The sequence below is a fragment of the Anas platyrhynchos genome, chromosome 4, assembly GCF_047663525.1.
Source record: "Anas platyrhynchos isolate ZD024472 breed Pekin duck chromosome 4, IASCAAS_PekinDuck_T2T, whole genome shotgun sequence".
NCBI classification, from domain to species: Eukaryota; Metazoa; Chordata; class Aves; order Anseriformes; family Anatidae; genus Anas; species Anas platyrhynchos.
This window is the reverse complement of record NC_092590.1, coordinates 56,066,811-56,084,792: the sequence shown is the minus strand read 5'-3', so window position 1 is coordinate 56,084,792 and position 17,982 is coordinate 56,066,811. Positions and strand designations below refer to the sequence as shown.

Genomic DNA, 17,982 nt, shown 5'->3' with positions numbered 1-17,982 from the left:
TTCATCTACTCTGGCGTCAATGCCATTAAATATCATTTATAATTAATTAGGAAAGAGTTGTTGGCAAAACTGTTAAAAGAAATTAAGTTCTGAGAAACAGATGTGGACACAAGATAGATAAAGTGTTCAGGATAGTTTAGCAAATTGGGCTCATCCCAGTATGTGACATGTTACAGCTAAGTGCCAGCTCAAATATCTAGGACAAATAAAATAATTACAATCCGTCTTAGAAACCATGATTCTGAAGAGAGCCTGGAGGAAAAAAAAGGCTGGGGAGGAAGCCAGCTGAGTCATGCCTCTAATTGGTCACAGCAGCAAACAGTACTTTTTTTGTTTTAAAAACGAAAGGAAGGATTAGGGAGGCAATGTTTACATTCAGCAATTCTCTTACTAAAAGAGATACCAAACCCAGGGACAGTGTCCACTTTTCCAAGTTACGTGTTCTAAAACTTAGAGTGATAACAGAAGAATTGGCAATAAAACACTTACAGAAACTTGTTTTAGACAAGGTTTAGCTCCATGTCTGCATAGGCCTTAAATCTGATCACAGTTTCTAAGAATATATACCAGGGAAGTACTGCAGCTAGTAAAGAACTACACTATGAGACAAATATGTAGAGACCTGATAGTTAAAGCCTCAGCTAAACTCAGTCTGGATAAAGTAAGAAAGTAAAGTAAAGCAGTAAGAAGTGGACAGATGCATCACAAATGTAAGAAACATCTCTGTGACCAAAATGTGCCCACCCAGTGGGCAACTCTGAGGAGATTCTACAGCTGGTGTTACACAGGAGATCTGAGTACAGTAACTTGTGTTTGGTATCACAATACCTAAGCTTAACTGCAATACAACAAATTAACATGAAGTTACAATAGTTCAAAAAAAAAAAAAAAACATAATAAAATATCAATTTTTAAAAGCACATCTGTCTGAAAAGAACAAACCTAACAAGACAACATTTTACTTGGGTAGCTCTCAGCTCAAAACAGTGAAACAAAAAAGCAGAACACTATTTTCTACCTTATAAAGTGAACTTAAGTCAAATGTGAGATGTTTCCAATCTATGCTATTCAGTAAGCCATGAATATAATTAATCCCACTGTCAGAATCTTAGTTAAGTGAATTCTTTCTGCCTGCATAGTGTTAACCTATGCTTATATGCTACTACCAGTCTTAGTTAAAACAGAATGGCAGAACTACTAGTAAAAGTACACCCTGAAGCTCCAAGAATACTTGCACTTTTTTTTCTTCAGAGCATTTAAAATCTCTTCACAACAACACAAACGAACACATATTCAGCCAAATGTCTGCAGATGTCAAAGGAAGTAAAGTTCATATTTAAGTAGTACTGAAATGTTATGTGAATATGAGAGGACCTGTTAATTTTCTTCCACAGATGAATTTTCACAAAACCTGTGTATTTTCGTCTATGTTGGTGGCATACCTTTAAAAATGCTCAATTCACAAGTGAGACACAAGTCTGCATAAACTGATGTTTACTGGTCAATCAATACTAATACCAATAAAACTTTTCATAACATCTCCAATTTAATAGAGGAAAATGCATGATATAAAGTAAATAATTATAAGCAAAACTGCTTCATGATAGAACCGAGAAAACCTGAAGGAAAAAAAAAAAAAAATCACTATCAGTACTTTGTTTTGGAAACCTCTTCAATGAGAATTCTGCAATATATATCTTCCTTAACAGCAGATGACTGTCTTCTTCAAGTTTGCAATCTAACAAGATTCTCCTCAAGAGCACACACATCAGGGATTGCACAAAAAGCAACAGTGAAAAGTGATACTAAGAACAACCATGCAAATAATCATCACAACAAATTAATGCACAATAATATTCAAACTGATAGAATTTGATCTCATCTGTTCCATTGAAGTGTGTTTATGGCTTGAATTAAGATTGTGGTTTTGGTTGAACTACATGGCTTCTAAAGAAGAGACTAATTCTAGGAAAACTGCTTAAAATACAGAAGTTAATCACTTTCATAATTCTTTTCATAAGACTACAGAAGACCCAAAAATGATCAAGAATGATTAATTATATCCACTCCTTTCCACAAAAAGCAAAAATCATAATTTAGGAAGCTGAAATGCAAGACTGAAAAGTATGGTACATACAAGTTCATTACCGTTTTTTCCAATTACTGTTCTTCCTAAAAGGCTAATAGACAAATAATGTTAAAAAAAGTCTTATGTTGTTAAGGGAATAAAACACAAAAAAATATATTTTTTTTTCAGTCACCAATATATTGGTTAAAGGCAAAGGTTAAAGATATGGAAAAATCATATACCAAGTTAAAAAAAATCCAGGTTTTCAGACCTACATATGGTAACCATTTCATAAGATGTGCTAGTGAGTAGCTTAATTATATTAAAAAGATATCCTGTACTTAACTGCTTCCCCTGAATCTATGAAATTCTCAAACAGAAAGTGTTATCTCATGAAGATATATGCCTAATTAAATCAACTAAGCCACTACCCAGCATCACCTCAGTTTTACCCTGCTCTTTAAAATATTGGAGGCTAACTTCTAAAGTGCTTTAGCTTAGGGAGAATATAATTTTGTCCTCTATATTAGTTCTTACAGATGTGTTTAAGAGTACATCAGTCAAACAATGCATCCCATCTGTAACACAATCCACCCCACTACAGCTGAACATATGACGCACTTCCATTACCTGTCTCTGAAACATAAACAACAGGATGCTGCTTTAGAACTTTACCAAGTTTTGAAGTGGCTGCTTTTTTCTCTGATGGCTTCTTGGACTTTTTCACTGACTGCACCTCCTCTTCTGAATCTGTATTTTGACCACAACACAAATGTAGATTTCCTCCACATACAATACATACTTTAAGTAACAAATCTTAAAACATCAGTTAACATGTTTACATACAATCAGCTGAGAAAAAAATTATGTAGAAGGTCAAAGCACAGCTTCATTTTTCTCCATCAGCTAATATTCAAGCCATCATTTATTCTAGCATGTACATGGCTAAATCAAAATTTGTAGAGAACTCAGTCTAGCCAGTAGGTTTTTGTTTGTTTGTTTTTAAGTAAAATGAAATACAGTTACACGTTTAAGAACTGCTACATCTGTGCAAAAGCCTTTCCAAAAATTTGTACAATTAGCAGATTACCACATCAGATTATTTTAAAAAGAAAAAAACCCACACCCACAACAACAAACTTTCAATAGAGATTCATTAGCGTGATTAAACTTATATGGCAGTATATTATGTTGGTGTATTCCACAACATCTATTGCAAAAGCTAACACCAGGCTAGAGCAGAATCATTGAATGGTTTGGGTTGAAAGGGACCTTAAAGATCATCGAATTCCAACCCTGCTGCCATGGGGGGAGTGTATCACTGAGGTTCTACTCCCTGATTTTTCAGGAGAACACTGGTAGACTGCCATTCTCCTCAACATTCTCTACATTCCAGAAGCTGTCAGGACAAACTTATCTCACTGAAGATTATATACGCCAACATCCAAATGAGTATGCAGGACTAGCTGAAGAAGCTGAGAAAAATATCATGTTTAACAGATGGCTATTCTTCAGTGTCTACCTTTTTCAATGCTAAACCCTAATATATATTGTAATTAAAATTATAATACAAAATTCATACACATATATATGTCATCAGTTGACTTCATTCCCTAAAGGCCTTCTCCATCATTATCTACTTAGAGCAGCATTTCTCTTTTTCTTTTCCAACTGCTAATGGGCTAGAAGTAACAAAATCTCCAGACAATAACAGCACTAAAGTGAAGGTGTATACATATTTCAAAGGTAGCAGCTGAATTATCTACTACTTTTGTACTCCAGCTCTAAATGCAGAAATATTTCTCCTACAATTCCCCATAGCAAAATGAACTGTTTTAAAAACAGTTTATCTGAAGATTTGAACAATTTCTCCTGTTTATAATAGCATCAATATGACAGATGTCTGTCATTCTTTTTCTTATACAAAAAAAGCAATCTTCTATTAAGTCACTAAAAACTCAAGCTAAAGGCTTCAGCAGAAGTCAAGAATTGTACAAACTCCTGCTATATTTTCAGTTTCACAGCTATTCAAAACTTAGAATCCAAGCAAAGAACTAAATCACCTAACAACTGAGAATAATTTAAAAGCTTCAAATTCATAGATTAATTTAACTAACTTGACAGGTAAGTGGCTTTTTTTTTTTTTTTTTTAAAAAAAATACAAGCACTATAAAAGGTCTTTTCCTTAGTATTATATTCCAAGCAGGATTTTAGAATGTTTGATGAGTGCTCTAAACAATATTCTGGGTGTTTTACATGGTGAATTTACAACTATGGAATTAACATTTACAAGGTTTCTAATAGAGAAAGACACATATCAAAATATGTTACTCTTTTTAAATAGTCTCCTATATTATGCTGCTCATGCATTGTCTGTAATTGTGACATTACAGTGCACAGTCATCCTCCTGTACCCAAAGTTGATGTTATTTATCCCTAACACAGCTGCAAGCCTGAAACTCCTCACATTTTACATACATATTTGTAATAAAAAATATTTTGGAATTTTGATAGAATTGGCTGTCTGGGCTAGTTTTTATTTTACTTTTTTAAACAGAAGCTTTGTTAAAAGTTACTGTATCTGGTATATAGTGGCACTGCATATTACATGTATGGCACACACTGCACTATTAAGAATCATTTTAACTATCCAACAATAATTACTATGAAGTAATAAAAATCACCAGTGCATTCAAAGATCTTCCCCTCTCCTAGAAGAGTGGCATATAACGTATTTTTAATTGCATTTACCAAAGACAACAACAAATAAATCAAGCATGGTTTTCTTTCAGACGTAAAATTTACCTAAATTTTACCTAAAAATTTTTACCTAAAATTTACCTTGAACATTTATGCAAAGACACAAAGGAACATTCTGAAACCACTGTGAACATTACCTGAATCATAGATTATTCTTTTTTTCTTGTTTGTCTGCTTTTGTTTGGGAACATCTTCACTGGGTGAATTCTTCACCTAAGAGCAACATTCCATTATTTCAACCAGTAAATGAGTCCTTCTAACTTTTATTCAGTTAAATTTATAAGTTTCAAACAAATCCTAATAGAAAATATTTTATTACACTTATGAACAACCTTTTTCTAACTCACAGATGGGAGAAGGGGTGCAGGGGAGAAGAAACAATGAACAAACTTCACTAGCAAAGCTCAGTGTGATCAAAGTAAACAGTAGATTATTTTGAGAATCAGTATTCAGGTTTAACACCAATTAAAGTAAATCAAACAGATTTTCAAACAGTTCCAAGTTTTAATCCAAAAGAGAAATTGCACAGCCCCACCAGAAACAAAGGTAGTACAGGCCAATACGTTACTTCTAAGGAATTCAGCCAGTACGCTCTTGGTTCTATTCCAGATACGGCTCAGCAATAACGACCAGAATTTGACAAAACTTCAGGGTAATAGCTGATTGAAAAAGAGAAGGGGGAAAAAAAAAAAAGCACCATACGCAACAGTTGAAGCTAGACTGATTTCCTATTCAGCATCCTAGTTGCTTGCACCTTCTCCTCTCACTGGTTAGACAGTGCAACTACCGAACACACTGCACCAATTGTCACAGTGGACAAACATGTTTTATCTGACAGTAGCTAGTATTAATCCATCTTAAGGATTTATTATTTTAAAAATAATTAAAAAAAAGAACAGAAGTTTTAGGTATTTTGAAAAATCACAGGCTGTACAGAAAGGAAGGTTTGTGCTTGGCAAAGTAAAAAAATATATATATATATATTGGTCATGCTGTTTTGGTAGTCACACACAGCTGTCAATGCTTTGAAATACTTAATCCTAGATAAACATAACTGTATATGCTTCATAATTTGCATCCAATTCTAACCTGAAGCTTGTTAAATTCTTGATATAATTGGAGAAGCGCAAAGTAAAAATAATAGATCACCATGTAATTGCTATGTCTTTCCATTCCATTGGATGGTCCTCTATATTGACATTGAAACACTGAAATTACATGCACACACACTATACCTCGGTTATTTTAGAACACCACCTTACTTCTTAATTTAGATGCTTCAGAGTAAACAATCCTATTAGCAATCTTTCCTCCCTCTAAGTGATTTTAAAGCCCTCTACAACCACTCCTTTCTGTTTTATAACAGTTCAGGTGAATAACATGAAAAGTACTGTGAATCTAGAGTCCACCCTCATTTAACTTGTCATTTTACAATATTTGATCTTTGCAACAAGTTTGCATAAGTGCCCCCTCCAAGAAAGGTAATGTTAATGCCTCCCTCACAGACGTTTAAAAAAAAAAAAAAAAAAAAAGAGCACCTTCCCACAGACATTTACCTGACTTCATGATATATCTACTGTGCATAAGCATCAACCTTAATGAAAAAATACAAGAGCTGCTTAGAGAACTATGGACCATAGCTAACTTCAAATGCATCAGATTGTTCCTATATTAGCACCTAACCAGTTTAGCTTCTACCTACCTTTCCTTTTTCCTACAACCCAGATATTTTGAAGATTAGTCATTCCCTTCATCACCTACAAAGTTTTGCTGCTAGAAGTAAGCATTAAGTGACAGTTTATATCCGTATCAATAAAAAACTGACATATCATATTGTTTTTTAAGTACCTGAGAAGAATTGTGACTTTAAAAACAAGATACAAACAATTGCATATCAGAGAAACCATACACTTTACAAATAAGAAAAGCAAAAAACTAACCTTAGTCTCTTTTCCCCTCTTTTTCCCACTCGAGTCTCCTTCCCCATTTTTTATTTTGTCACTCTTTTTCACATTCTCGCATTCTTGTCGCTTCCCGGGGGGTACAACGCCAAAGAATTTCCGGATATCCTATTAAAAAGAAAATTACTTCATTAAGTTTTTAAATACAACTAACTCTTAGAAGTTTCATGCTGCAAAACAGCGGTGCATTTAAAAGAAAGATACTCTCTCAGCAACTCCTGTTACAACATTTGTTGATCCACAAGTTTTGTTTAAAATTAAGAAAACGAATACCAACTTGTTAAAAACAGCTGCTCAGGCACTGCACAACCTTTCTCCAGTTTCTGAATCATGAAAAAAGTTTGTTTTCCCTTTCTACCAAATTCTTCAGCAATACACAATTGAAAACTTCCATTAGCAATGGCATATAGTAACTTCAAACAGATGTCTAACTAGATTTTTTTTCCTAATTAGTTATCACAAACCTAGCCCAAAGCGTTTTTATTGTTGAAATGACCAGCTCAGGTAGGAAGCAGCATACAATGTAAAGCAGAAAAAAGCACCAAGATCTAGAAAGCAGTCAATTAGTTGGACATACTGTATCCTCCAGCTTTTGATAAATTTAGGTCAGTAAATCTAGTCTCACTAGACTTAGCTAACAAGAAATAAATTGAGAAAAAATACATTAAGAATATAATACAAAGAGCTCCAGAAAGGTCAGTTTTGTAAACTTATTTTAACTTACCAGAGTACAACTATAAAAAACTTCCTAAATAAGTAAGATTAGTACCTGAAGCATCAATTACATCATGCACTAGCCTACACACAAACACCAATCTGTTACCTGTTTAAAAACCTCACGTTACAGTACCATTAAAAAAAAAGACACAAAAATTGTACCTTTGTAGTACTACTACCTCCAGGGATAGCTGCCATTGTAAAGAAAGACTGAAAGTATCTGATATGGCCTAAATATATGGCAGATAAGGGGAGTGGCTCAGGGCCATACTCTACCCAGCTGGCAGCTACTCCCCATCAGAGAGTGAGAGCTATCACACAGCTAGGTCATGCTTCTTTCTTACAGGATCTAGAGGCAGAGCAGTAAATTGTAAAGAAAACCTTATTTAAAATCTCCATAACACCGTGACTGATTATTATGTCTGTATCAGGCTCCTTTTATCAGGCCTGTAATGGTTTGGATTTGGATTATCAAAGCTTATAGGGTTAAAACCGATGGAATACATGACTTGAAAGCATGAACAAAGTATAGGACACATCGATTTATTTAGTATATTTAGCTTAAAACAATATTCTAGACTCAGGAGTATTATTTCCTGGAAAAAAAATGGTCTGTTTACATTTTACCTGCATAAAATCTTATTGATTCAGCAACTGAAGACTGGCAGACTGAGAAGCAGTGAGACTACACACGCTTCTGTCTACGAAATTCATGCCTCGAGGTATAAATTTTCATCACTTAGCTATTTTACATGTACTCCTACAAAATAAACGCAGCACTATACATCTCTGAAATTGTAACTGCAGATACCTGTATTAAAAATGTCTGAGGAAAGCACCTATGTAAAAAGTTACAAAATAGACTCGTGGACTAGATCACTCAATCATCATTACCCACTTCCTAGTCATAAGGTAACACAGGCAACAATTCTCATTAGATCTTTTAAATAGTAACATAATTTAAATACTTACTGCAACACTGCAAATTAAACTGATCTTAAAATAGTTTTATTTCCATTTTTTTTATGATAATGTTACTTTAAGCTTAAAATATTTGGAGAACAATTAATTTTAAATCAACAGTAACTATTCATTCCAGTCATTTAACTAAAAACTTAACTAGTAAGTGAGCTGCTCTGCTAGCATTAGCATTATATGTAGTAATAGTAGATTTTTATTTTATGCACTGAAATCTTGGGTTATATAGCACTGTATCTTGGGTTATGAAACACAGATTTAATAAAGAAAATATATGAAATTGCCCTGTCAATTGGCCAAAGACCCAGCTACTTCCATTATTTTAATCCCAGTTCCTCAACTGCTAAAGCCCAAATTATACCATGTAGATTATTCTTTTCTGCCTCATCAGATCTCATTGTTTTTTTGTTTTACTCAAACAGTATCTTCTAACCACCAAGAAATCACTGTCAAAGTGCTACTTATTCCTTGAAAATACTGTTGTGACACAGCATCTAGACTCTACAATTGCCTCCCTGTGCTAACACTGCAGTCTATTCTCTTGCTGCAAATTACACCCCAGTTCTCAAGAAATTGCAACTCTTTTTTTATCGTTATGTGTTTGTGTTTAGTTATTGTTGTTTTTTCAAAAATACTGTAAATATAACAGCACAGAAGCCACCATTTTTGAGTAAAAGATTCTGTATGAGTAATAAATTTTCATTTCCCCTGGTGACAATCTACTTAGGTGTGACTAAACTACACAGCCCTGAGCTACAAAGGAAATTCAGCAACTATGGACAATCTTCTTCAATCTTCAGAGTTATATATTCTCCAATCTTCTTCGGCCAGCCTACTTTTCAGAAGAAAAGGTAACCTTGTTAGACACTGCTGGACGGTAACAGATTGTGAATTCAGAATTGCTTGGGAGACAAGTACGTCACAGTACAACAAGAAAGTTATCTTTCACAGATGCTTTTATCTGAGATTCAAAAGAGAAAGATTTTTTTTGTGCTATTTATTAAGTGACTCCAGATGAATAATCAATTAATTGCACAACCAATTGCAGAAACAAAGCAATATATGTATCTGTGGAGACACATACACCAGCGTGACTGTCCCAGGCGATCCCCTTTGCCCATGGGACTGGAATTTAAAGAGCTGGGGCTGTATTGGTCTGGCTCCTCACAGGAGCTCCAGTAACAGCAACGCTAAGTGTAACTTTGAGCAGTTTCACCCAAGTAAGAGGGAGGGTCGAGAGTTTTTTACTCTGGTCTCTACCAGTCAGATCTGAAAATAAACATGATGAAATTAGTACTGAGCACTTCAGTTTAGAGGCATCTTTTAAACCATGGCTAATGAATCAGGGATTCTGATCCACATTTTGACACCGAATGTCGCAGAGACCTAGCCACAGCCCCAGATAAGGCGCTATTTCTGATCACTCTCACTAAATTAGGGGGGGAGCTCATGCATAGCGTCTGAGCAGCCTCAAAAGCTGTGTTCAGGTGCACTGCTTCCTGCCGAGCTATCTGCGCAGCAGTATGACCTCAGTAACGGCTATGCAGGCTAGGTCTTGCCAGCTCTAACTATTGTTTCAAATCCTCAGTCTTATGCAGTAACAGTAGACAACAAAAATTAATCATGGTAGGCTGCAAGTTTTCTCTTGGAAGATTGTTATACATCAGTTTTACTGAGGAGAAATAAGGCTAGTAGAATGAAACCTATTTGTTAGGCAGTAGAAAGGCTCGAAGAGCTTGTCAGGGTGACCTTTCAGACTTCAGTAAGTACCTAATTAAAAAAAAAAAAAGTCAGTTAAAAAAGTCATAAGCATTCCATATTGGCTTTCTGTCACATTTTTTTCCTGCATTTCAAAAACACCTTAGACCAAAGATCAACACCTAGATGACGGAACAATCTGAAGACCATAAAACCCATTAACCATAATAGGCAGTGTTTTTAGAAGACTACTGTCCAGTAAAGCAGAATATTTTCCAAAATACCATAACTAAGTTTGCATCTCAAAACCACACTATGAGATAGAAAATTGAATTTTATCAACCTACCTAGCTCTATAGGAAGTAGCACAACTTCAGCTACTCCAAAGGGTGTCTGTAAGAGCCTTCCATCTAAAGAGTCATTCGGATGTATTTACTGTCTGCCTATTTCATATTTCAGTACAAGTTTTGTGCAAATACCACCTCTGATACCTGGCACGTCCAGAAAAATTGCTCTGGCTGAAATCAAATTTGCAGTATCACTTGAGTTAAACAAGTAATACCTGCTTGTTTAATCATACTAAATAGTGGTAATTGAATCAGAGAATGGTTTGGGTTGGAAGGGACCTTAAAGATCACCTAGTTCCATGGGCAGGGACACCTCCCACTAAACCACACTGCTGAAGCACAGGTACCACACAGTATTTTCAGAGCAGTATCACAGTTCTGAGTACATTCCAGCTGATGCTAGAGCCCTCCATATGACTGCATTTCTCAGCTAGAGGCAGCTCAAGGAGCCCCTGCTCCCAGTCACTCATTCCCCTCAGCTGTACCAGTATAGCTCTTTCCATGGGAACTGGGTCAGGCAACTAATCTGGGTAAAAAATAAATCCACTCAAATACAGATCAGTTTGTTGTGTAACACCACACGCATCCACTCAGCACAGCTGAGAAGATGCTGCAGAACCAACCCGACAAAGCCCACTTGTGTTTGGCAGTACATGAAAAAAGCGTGTTTTAAAGAGTCCGATAGTAAATCCCAGTAAGCCTGGGCTGTCACTGCACATCACCGAGCTGGGGACGAGGCTACTGGCATCTCTGTATTTTTGCCTCTGTCTCCACAGCAGTAGCAGTGATGGTTGTGCTGCCTCTTTTCAGCACTAATAAAAAAAAGGGAATGGACTGAGGCAACTCGTATGTTTCCAAAATGATTGCTACCTTCCTCTCTTCTAGGAAAGTGCCAGAGATTGAGAGATGTGTAACATCCAAAAAGATACTACGCAGGGAGAGGGTGCCTTTATACCCGGGGGTCAGGAAGGAGGAAACAAGTCTTCCAGCAAGCTGTTCTCTAACAAGGTGTTGGCAGGGGAGCAGGGGAGTCAGCAAACGCCTCACCCTCCCACAGAACTTGGGTGGTTTGTGGCTGATGACTAAAATACCACCGCTTGTTGGCTTCAGGACTCTTAGTGCTGGCAGGCTGATATGGTCCTGCCCATCATGGCTGAATGTTGAGTGTGCCATGTTTATAAAAAGTTAAACTCGATGTGTAGGGGCCAAAACCAAAGGTAAAGTAAACTGGCTTTGAACTGCATTTTTCGGTAAGCCGGTACCACATCTGCACAGACTCCACCAGAGCAGAGGCAAACGTGTCAGGGTGAGAGGCGACGAGGGGCTACCATCCTGTAATGGCCGCATCCGTGAGCAGCACTGTGCAAAGCACGCACGTTTTGGACAGCAGACACGCACACAGAAGTTTATATTTTACAATCCCTCCACGCCCTGTGCAGGGCTGCACCCTCCGCTGTTTATCACCGAGTTCCAACCTCCGAGTTATTTCTGCCCCCTTTCTGCACACCCACTGCCCTGTCCGCTGCCTGAGCGGGGCGCGGGGCTGAGGGTGCGGCCTGCGCCTCGTTTCCCCTCCATTTTTTTTGGGAGGGGGGCAGCAGGACGGCCACGGACACCCGGGGACGAGCTGCTCCCCTCAGGAGAGGGGGCGGGGGGGGGGGCGCGTGCCAACGGCTCCAACGGCCGCAACGGCTGCAGCCGCGCGCGCCCGGGCAGGCGCCCACCGGCCGCCGCGCGCCATCTGCGCAACGCTCCCGTACCCAAACCCAACCGGCGCCGGGCCGGGCCCCCGCCCCGCCTCACCATGCTGCTGGCGGCGCGCTGCCTCCTCAGCGGGACGCCTCCGCCTCCATGGCCGCCGCCGCCGCCCCCCCCGTACCCCGGAACCCCGCCAAGCTTCGCGCCAACTCCCGCCACCGCGGCGCGCGCCGCTCTCGTCACAGGCGCGAGGGGCGGGGCGGAGGCCGGGCTCGGGGCCGGTAGGGCTGAGGGGGGGGCTCTGAGGTCGTGTGGCGCAGCCGCCCCCCGCCACCAGTGTCACCGCCACACCGTGTCCACAAGCACCTCGCCCAGCCTCTCCCTGAACGCCCCCAGGGACGGGGACGCCACCACCTCCTTACAGCCCCAGGGAAGCCTGGGAGGGAGTCTTGTGAGAAGCACAAGTTACAGGCCCGGCACACCCAGCCGCCTCGTAGCATCCATTTCCAGTGAAATGGTGCATGGTTTCTTCCATTTTCTTCTCTACTTGAGAATTACTCCTCTAATTAGATCCCCTCTCAATATTTGATGTTTAAATTCACCCCCAACCTAATCTCATTGCCAGCCTTGCAGGAAAGAAAGAAAAAAATAAATAAAAAATTTTAAAAAAAGTGGAGAGGACAAGCAGAAGTTCTGACATTTAAAATACTGCCATTAGTATAGAAAATCACTCATAAAACAGCAAAAAGTCCAAGTTCAGTTTGTACTTGTCTCATAGTCCCATTTCCCATGTTTCCCATGCCATCATTTATATGCCTTCTGTGTTTATATACCTTCTATATTCACCTCTATTTTTTTTTTCCCCATAACAAGATCATTCAGTGACATGATCAAACTCCAGCAAAGATACTTACACAGATAAAAGACGGATCCATTTGCCTAATCTGAGAAATCATGCACATTAATGATACATATCACTGTTCAAGTTTACTTCTTTAGGTTGAACTTCAAGTAATTGAAAGATCCTGTTTGTATAGAAGTTGCTGGTGGATTCTTTCTTTTATATTCATAACATTAGCATAGCTTGTGAATTTGGATTAATGCTTAAGAAGCACAGAAGAGAGCAAGCAAGTAAATGTAGACCAGAGCACAGGCTACACTTTTCCGTACTTCACGGAATCACAGAATTTCTAGGTTGGAAGAGACCTCAGGATCATCGAGTCCAACCTCTGACCTAACGCTAACAGTCCCCACTAAACCATATCCCTAAGCTCTACATCTAAACGTCTTTTAAAGACTTCCAGGGATGGTGACTCCACCACTTCCCTGGGCAGCCTTCTTGCAAGCTATTCTGTATCTACTCAACTATAATGGCTATGCAAACAAAACCAGTATCTCTTTAGAAAAACATCTCTAGCTATATGTTTGTATTTATCTGTTTAATTCTTACGTCATTTTTAAAGCTGTGTATGTCCCTGATACGAGAATTAAAGAGGAGTTAAAAAGGCTGACATTTGTAAGAGCCACACAAACTGTTTAAATAATGCTAAAAGAATTATTGCAGGTGGTTATCTCTGTTTGTATTTGATAAAGCTACCGAGAATAACATTCAGCAGAGCAGTATCTGCTTGTGGGCTTGTGACATGTTCATGTTTCTTGGAAGGCATGAGTTTAACCCTTCATGAAAAGTAGATTAGACTGAATATTTGGAATTCATTTCTGGGTACAGCAGGGGGATGATCTGTTTCTGCATGCACAGCTGTGAAACCACTGCAAGTAGGACAAAACATGTACTGCCACAGGAAACAAACCTGAATAATCATGGTATTATGATGTGCTTTGCAAGATAAAATGAAGGCAGTATCCCTCCTGATCCTGTAATTGATCATGGGTTATGTTTAAAGACATATTATCCCATTTTAAATGCTGTTTGTTTGTTTTTGTTTTTGTTTTTTGTTTTTTAACATAGCAAAAACACACTCAGTGTCATCACTGTATTTATAAAACACAAATAATAAAAAATCAGACCTTTTTTCTACCTTTTTGAAAATCAGACTGTTTGACTTTTCAGTTAATATTTTCCAAAATATATGAAAAAAAAAGCTGAAATGTTAACTTGAGCTTTAGGCTTCTTACCTATTGAACAAAACTAGTCTTACTGTTGTTATTAGGGAAGGCCTTTGCAAGTTTATAAGGAAAAGCATTTTCTTACACTGATACATGAAAAATCATCTGTTTCTTTTTATTTTCACATTTTTGTGTTTTACTATGTTGATACCATTTTGGAATTGAAATCAACTTTCATTGTAACTATCTTGAGGTAATGTTTTATTTTCTGCTCTACAGATTTTAATTACATGAAACTTAATTGAAGTACAGAATAGATAACATGGTAACATAACACTGATATACTTCTGAAATCCATAAAGCAGTGTTTATGAACTGTTTTAGGGGACAATTCATGTCAATCACTTAAGAAATCTTTTTGATGTATCATGCAATGGAGATGTTCTGAGCTTCACACATGTCCAAAGAACCTCAGAAGTTAGGAATTGCCCTAAAGAAGTACAGTACCATAATTTTGTGGGAAAACACAGCAAGAATATGTTTCCTGAAATTAAAATTTCAGGTTGAATTCTACATTTTTCCATGGCATTAATAAATGTTAAAGTGCTCATTTACTAGATGGTAGTCTGTATTTTGGTTGAATCCTGTAGGTAATAGTCTGCTTACTAGAGTCCCTAGTTAAAAATATATATATATATATTTTAGAAACAGGAATTTGCGTTTTGTTGCAGACCAAAAATTCCTTGTAAATCTGCGCTCTAGTTTCTATTGACGTTAGGCTTTCTATAGTAGCCATCACGATTATGTGTCTTCAGAGAAGAGTTGATCCCACCTCAAACAGTTTCTGCTGTATAAGGCAAAGATAAGTTTTAGGCTTGCATTGCAGCGTGAAGGACAGTTACATAAGTCATGCTTTTGGAGCACTTAACATTAGCAGATCTGAGCAGCCGATGCTAACGTAAACATCACACTTTTTCTAAGTGAACTTTGTCTTTAAGTCTTTGCTCTATCTTCATTTGAATATCTAGACAGAATGAGTGTCTTAACTCAGAAACTCACGCTGACATTGTGTACATTCAAACTTTTCAAGTAACGTGTTCAGCGTTTCTGCAGATGAAACCCCAGGTTTTCAAGCTGAACCCCTGAAAGAAGAAACATAATCTGTGGTCAAGTGAAAAGCTGGTTTCATAATTTGAATCACTTAATCTTGGCAGAGGCAAGGATAGAAAAGGAAATTTGATAGATGGGAAGTGAACTGTGTAATTATTAGGCCACCCGACAACTGTAACAGCAATGGCAGGTGCCCTGGAGACCACAGCCTCTCCCAGCTGTGATTCATTCTGAAACCAGGGCCATTAAATGCACGGCTGGGGGCAGGAAGTCCCACTGTGCAGCATCTTACTGACATCCACAAACAGCATCAGGGCTGGAGCCTGCTCTGACTCTGCCACTTGAGCTAGTGGAGTAATTAATTCCTGCTTCTTCTCTTCCCCTCCCTCCGCACCCTCGCCTCTCAACAGTCCCTGATCATATCTCACTAGCCTGTGTTAATTGTTTTCCAAATTAACAGTCACATATTTCCTTTCCCCATCTCTGCTCAGCTAGCTAATCATAACCCCTTCCAAATTCAAGTCACTACATGATTCTCATCGGTTTAATTGCTTCCTCTTTAACCTTATGAAGTTACATTATAGACTGAACAGTTGAAGTGACAAAGCAGTAAGAAGCTAGATTTGGAGTCTTGTAGTGGAAGACATTTCCAAACCCTGATTAGGGCATGCTCCAAGTCATATCAATAATAAGGAAAGAAATCCAGTTTGTAACTTTGTCCAGATTAAGTGTCTGGGAGCATAAGTCTCTGCTGCACCTTTCACATCTCATGTGTATGCACCCCGTTGTCTGCAATAAGATGCAGGTTGCGCTAGCTCTGCTCTAGTTGCTGGGGAGAAGCCTGTTGGTTTTACCTCATCAAAACAAAGCCACAGTGTTACAGAGCTGCTATGGGCGTTGTGAACTCAAACATGCAGTAATCGTGGTAACAAACTACCTTAGCGATATAGCAGCATCTACAAAGACTTGTGTTGCAGTTCTGTTTCACAGCATACAGTACAGTAGAGCCCAGCCAGTAGAGATCTGCAGTGCAGAAGGTGTCGGTGGGAGCTTTCTTCAACAATTATGATGAAACTGTTTATTGTACAGGCACTGCAGAGAAATGTTTACAAACATGTATCAAGGTAGATGTTCTGTTGTTTATCTTAAAACAAATATAAAATGTCAACCATCTTCCATTGTCTTGATCAGCTTAATTGTTAAACTCAAGGTATGTCTGAATGGCATTATGCAATGCTGGCCAAAGACACCCAGGCTGCTTGCAAACATGCTCGCAGGGGCAGCAGGAACAATAAAGCAGCAGTAGCCCAGCAGTCCATCTGGACTTTCATCTCCTACATGTCAGCAGGACTAATTCATCCCAACGCGGTGCTGTACTTACGTGGTAAGTTGTTCCCATGCTCAGGTTTCAGTGTGTAACTGTCTTGCATGTAAAGATGCCTCATATTGCTCTTGAGCAGCTGTGATCTGTGTGAATACATGATATATTACTGTACCTGAAGAAAAGCAAAAATAGCAGGCATCAGCCTTACTGTATTTAGTAAATTTACCATGTCTTGACACATGTTTTGTTGTAATTTGAAATATGTTAAAAGATGAGATTATAAAATCCTGTCTAGCTGCTCTGTAAGATACTCACTGTACTGATAACCCAGCTGCATAGACCGAGATTGTTAAATTAATCAATACCAAAATAGCATCTCTCAAGCCTAATTATCTTTGCTAATTATTTTTATTTAAATAAATTAAGGAAAATTGCTTAAGGACTAGAACAGACCTTGTTAATTTTGTACTGTTGCTGTGCATAGAGCTGCACAGAGGACTTTTATAAGGTTGCATGTATTTGGAAGAAATATTGACCTGCTTTGTGTTTACACATAATCAGTGGGATGTGCATATGTGTAAGTGTTGTAAACTCAGTTAAGTCACCAGGCTGTGGGGAGAGACAAAATCTAATAGCACTCAGGGGTCTCCCCAGAAAAGGAACAGGTTTGGTCTTTTCTCTGAGCAAATGATGTGAGAAAATATTCACAAGATATTGGTAAATATGTGGAGCTTTGTACCTAAATAAAAAACTTCAAAAACTTCAAAGAGAAATTAATATGGTCCAGAGACGATTTTTTTATTGAGTCTGTCTTGGTTCTAGTAATAAGCTGTATCCTAATGTTGTATGTTAAATTTCACATAGGTAAAATTAAACTCTGGGAAAAGACCCCAAACCTTTCTGGCATACTCTTTTTATTTAACATATGATTCATTAAAAATTGATAAATTGCCTTTTAAATGGAGACTGTAGTCTGAATTCTATTTCTTCTCCCTCAAACAGCTGCACGAGGAACAAAGAATGGGATAGCTTCTGAGCACCCTCTGTCACCTATATGCTCCCATCGAGTGACCGAGCTTTCCGTATTGCTCAGGTAACATGTTTTCCTGCAGAAAGAACGCAGCCTAGGTGTCTCGGTGATCATACAGAGGCCACCTCCCTAAAAATTACGCTGTTCTCTGACCCACTCCAGGTCTCACAGTTCAGGCTAATCATTGACAGGGCTTTTACGATCGCAAGCTTTTAGTGAAGCTT

The 17,982-nt window shown here is 38.2% G+C and overlaps 1 protein-coding gene and 2 long non-coding RNA genes across 6 annotated transcripts in view; 1 reads left to right on the top strand and 2 right to left on the bottom strand.

Moving 5' to 3' along the window:
- The window catches only part of RFC1 (replication factor C subunit 1), a 43,001-nt gene extending 30,614 nt beyond the window's left edge, over positions 1–12,387 (bottom strand). The window contains 4 exon segments of one of the 4 annotated variants that reach the window (NM_001310384.1): positions 2,699–2,818; positions 4,966–5,041; positions 6,769–6,897; positions 12,333–12,387. In NM_001310384.1, coding sequence (NP_001297313.1) covers positions 2,699–2,818; positions 4,966–5,041; positions 6,769–6,897; positions 12,333–12,335 — 328 coding nt within the window. In that variant the 5' untranslated portion in view covers positions 12,336–12,387. 4 annotated transcript variants of the gene reach the window in all.
- A 2,063-nt stretch (positions 12,388–14,450) lies between these two features.
- LOC140002492 (uncharacterized) lies at positions 14,451–17,726 on the bottom strand. Its single transcript, XR_011809203.1, has 2 exons — positions 16,786–17,726; positions 14,451–16,496 (listed from the first exon to the last, which is right to left on the bottom strand). It is a non-coding gene; the product is annotated as an uncharacterized lncRNA (long non-coding RNA).
- On the top strand, positions 16,489–17,979 carry LOC140002490 (uncharacterized). The gene is made up of 3 exons (XR_011809200.1): positions 16,489–16,788; positions 17,731–17,821; positions 17,921–17,979. It is a non-coding gene; the product is annotated as an uncharacterized lncRNA (long non-coding RNA).
- The last annotated feature ends 3 nt before the right edge of the window (positions 17,980–17,982 follow it).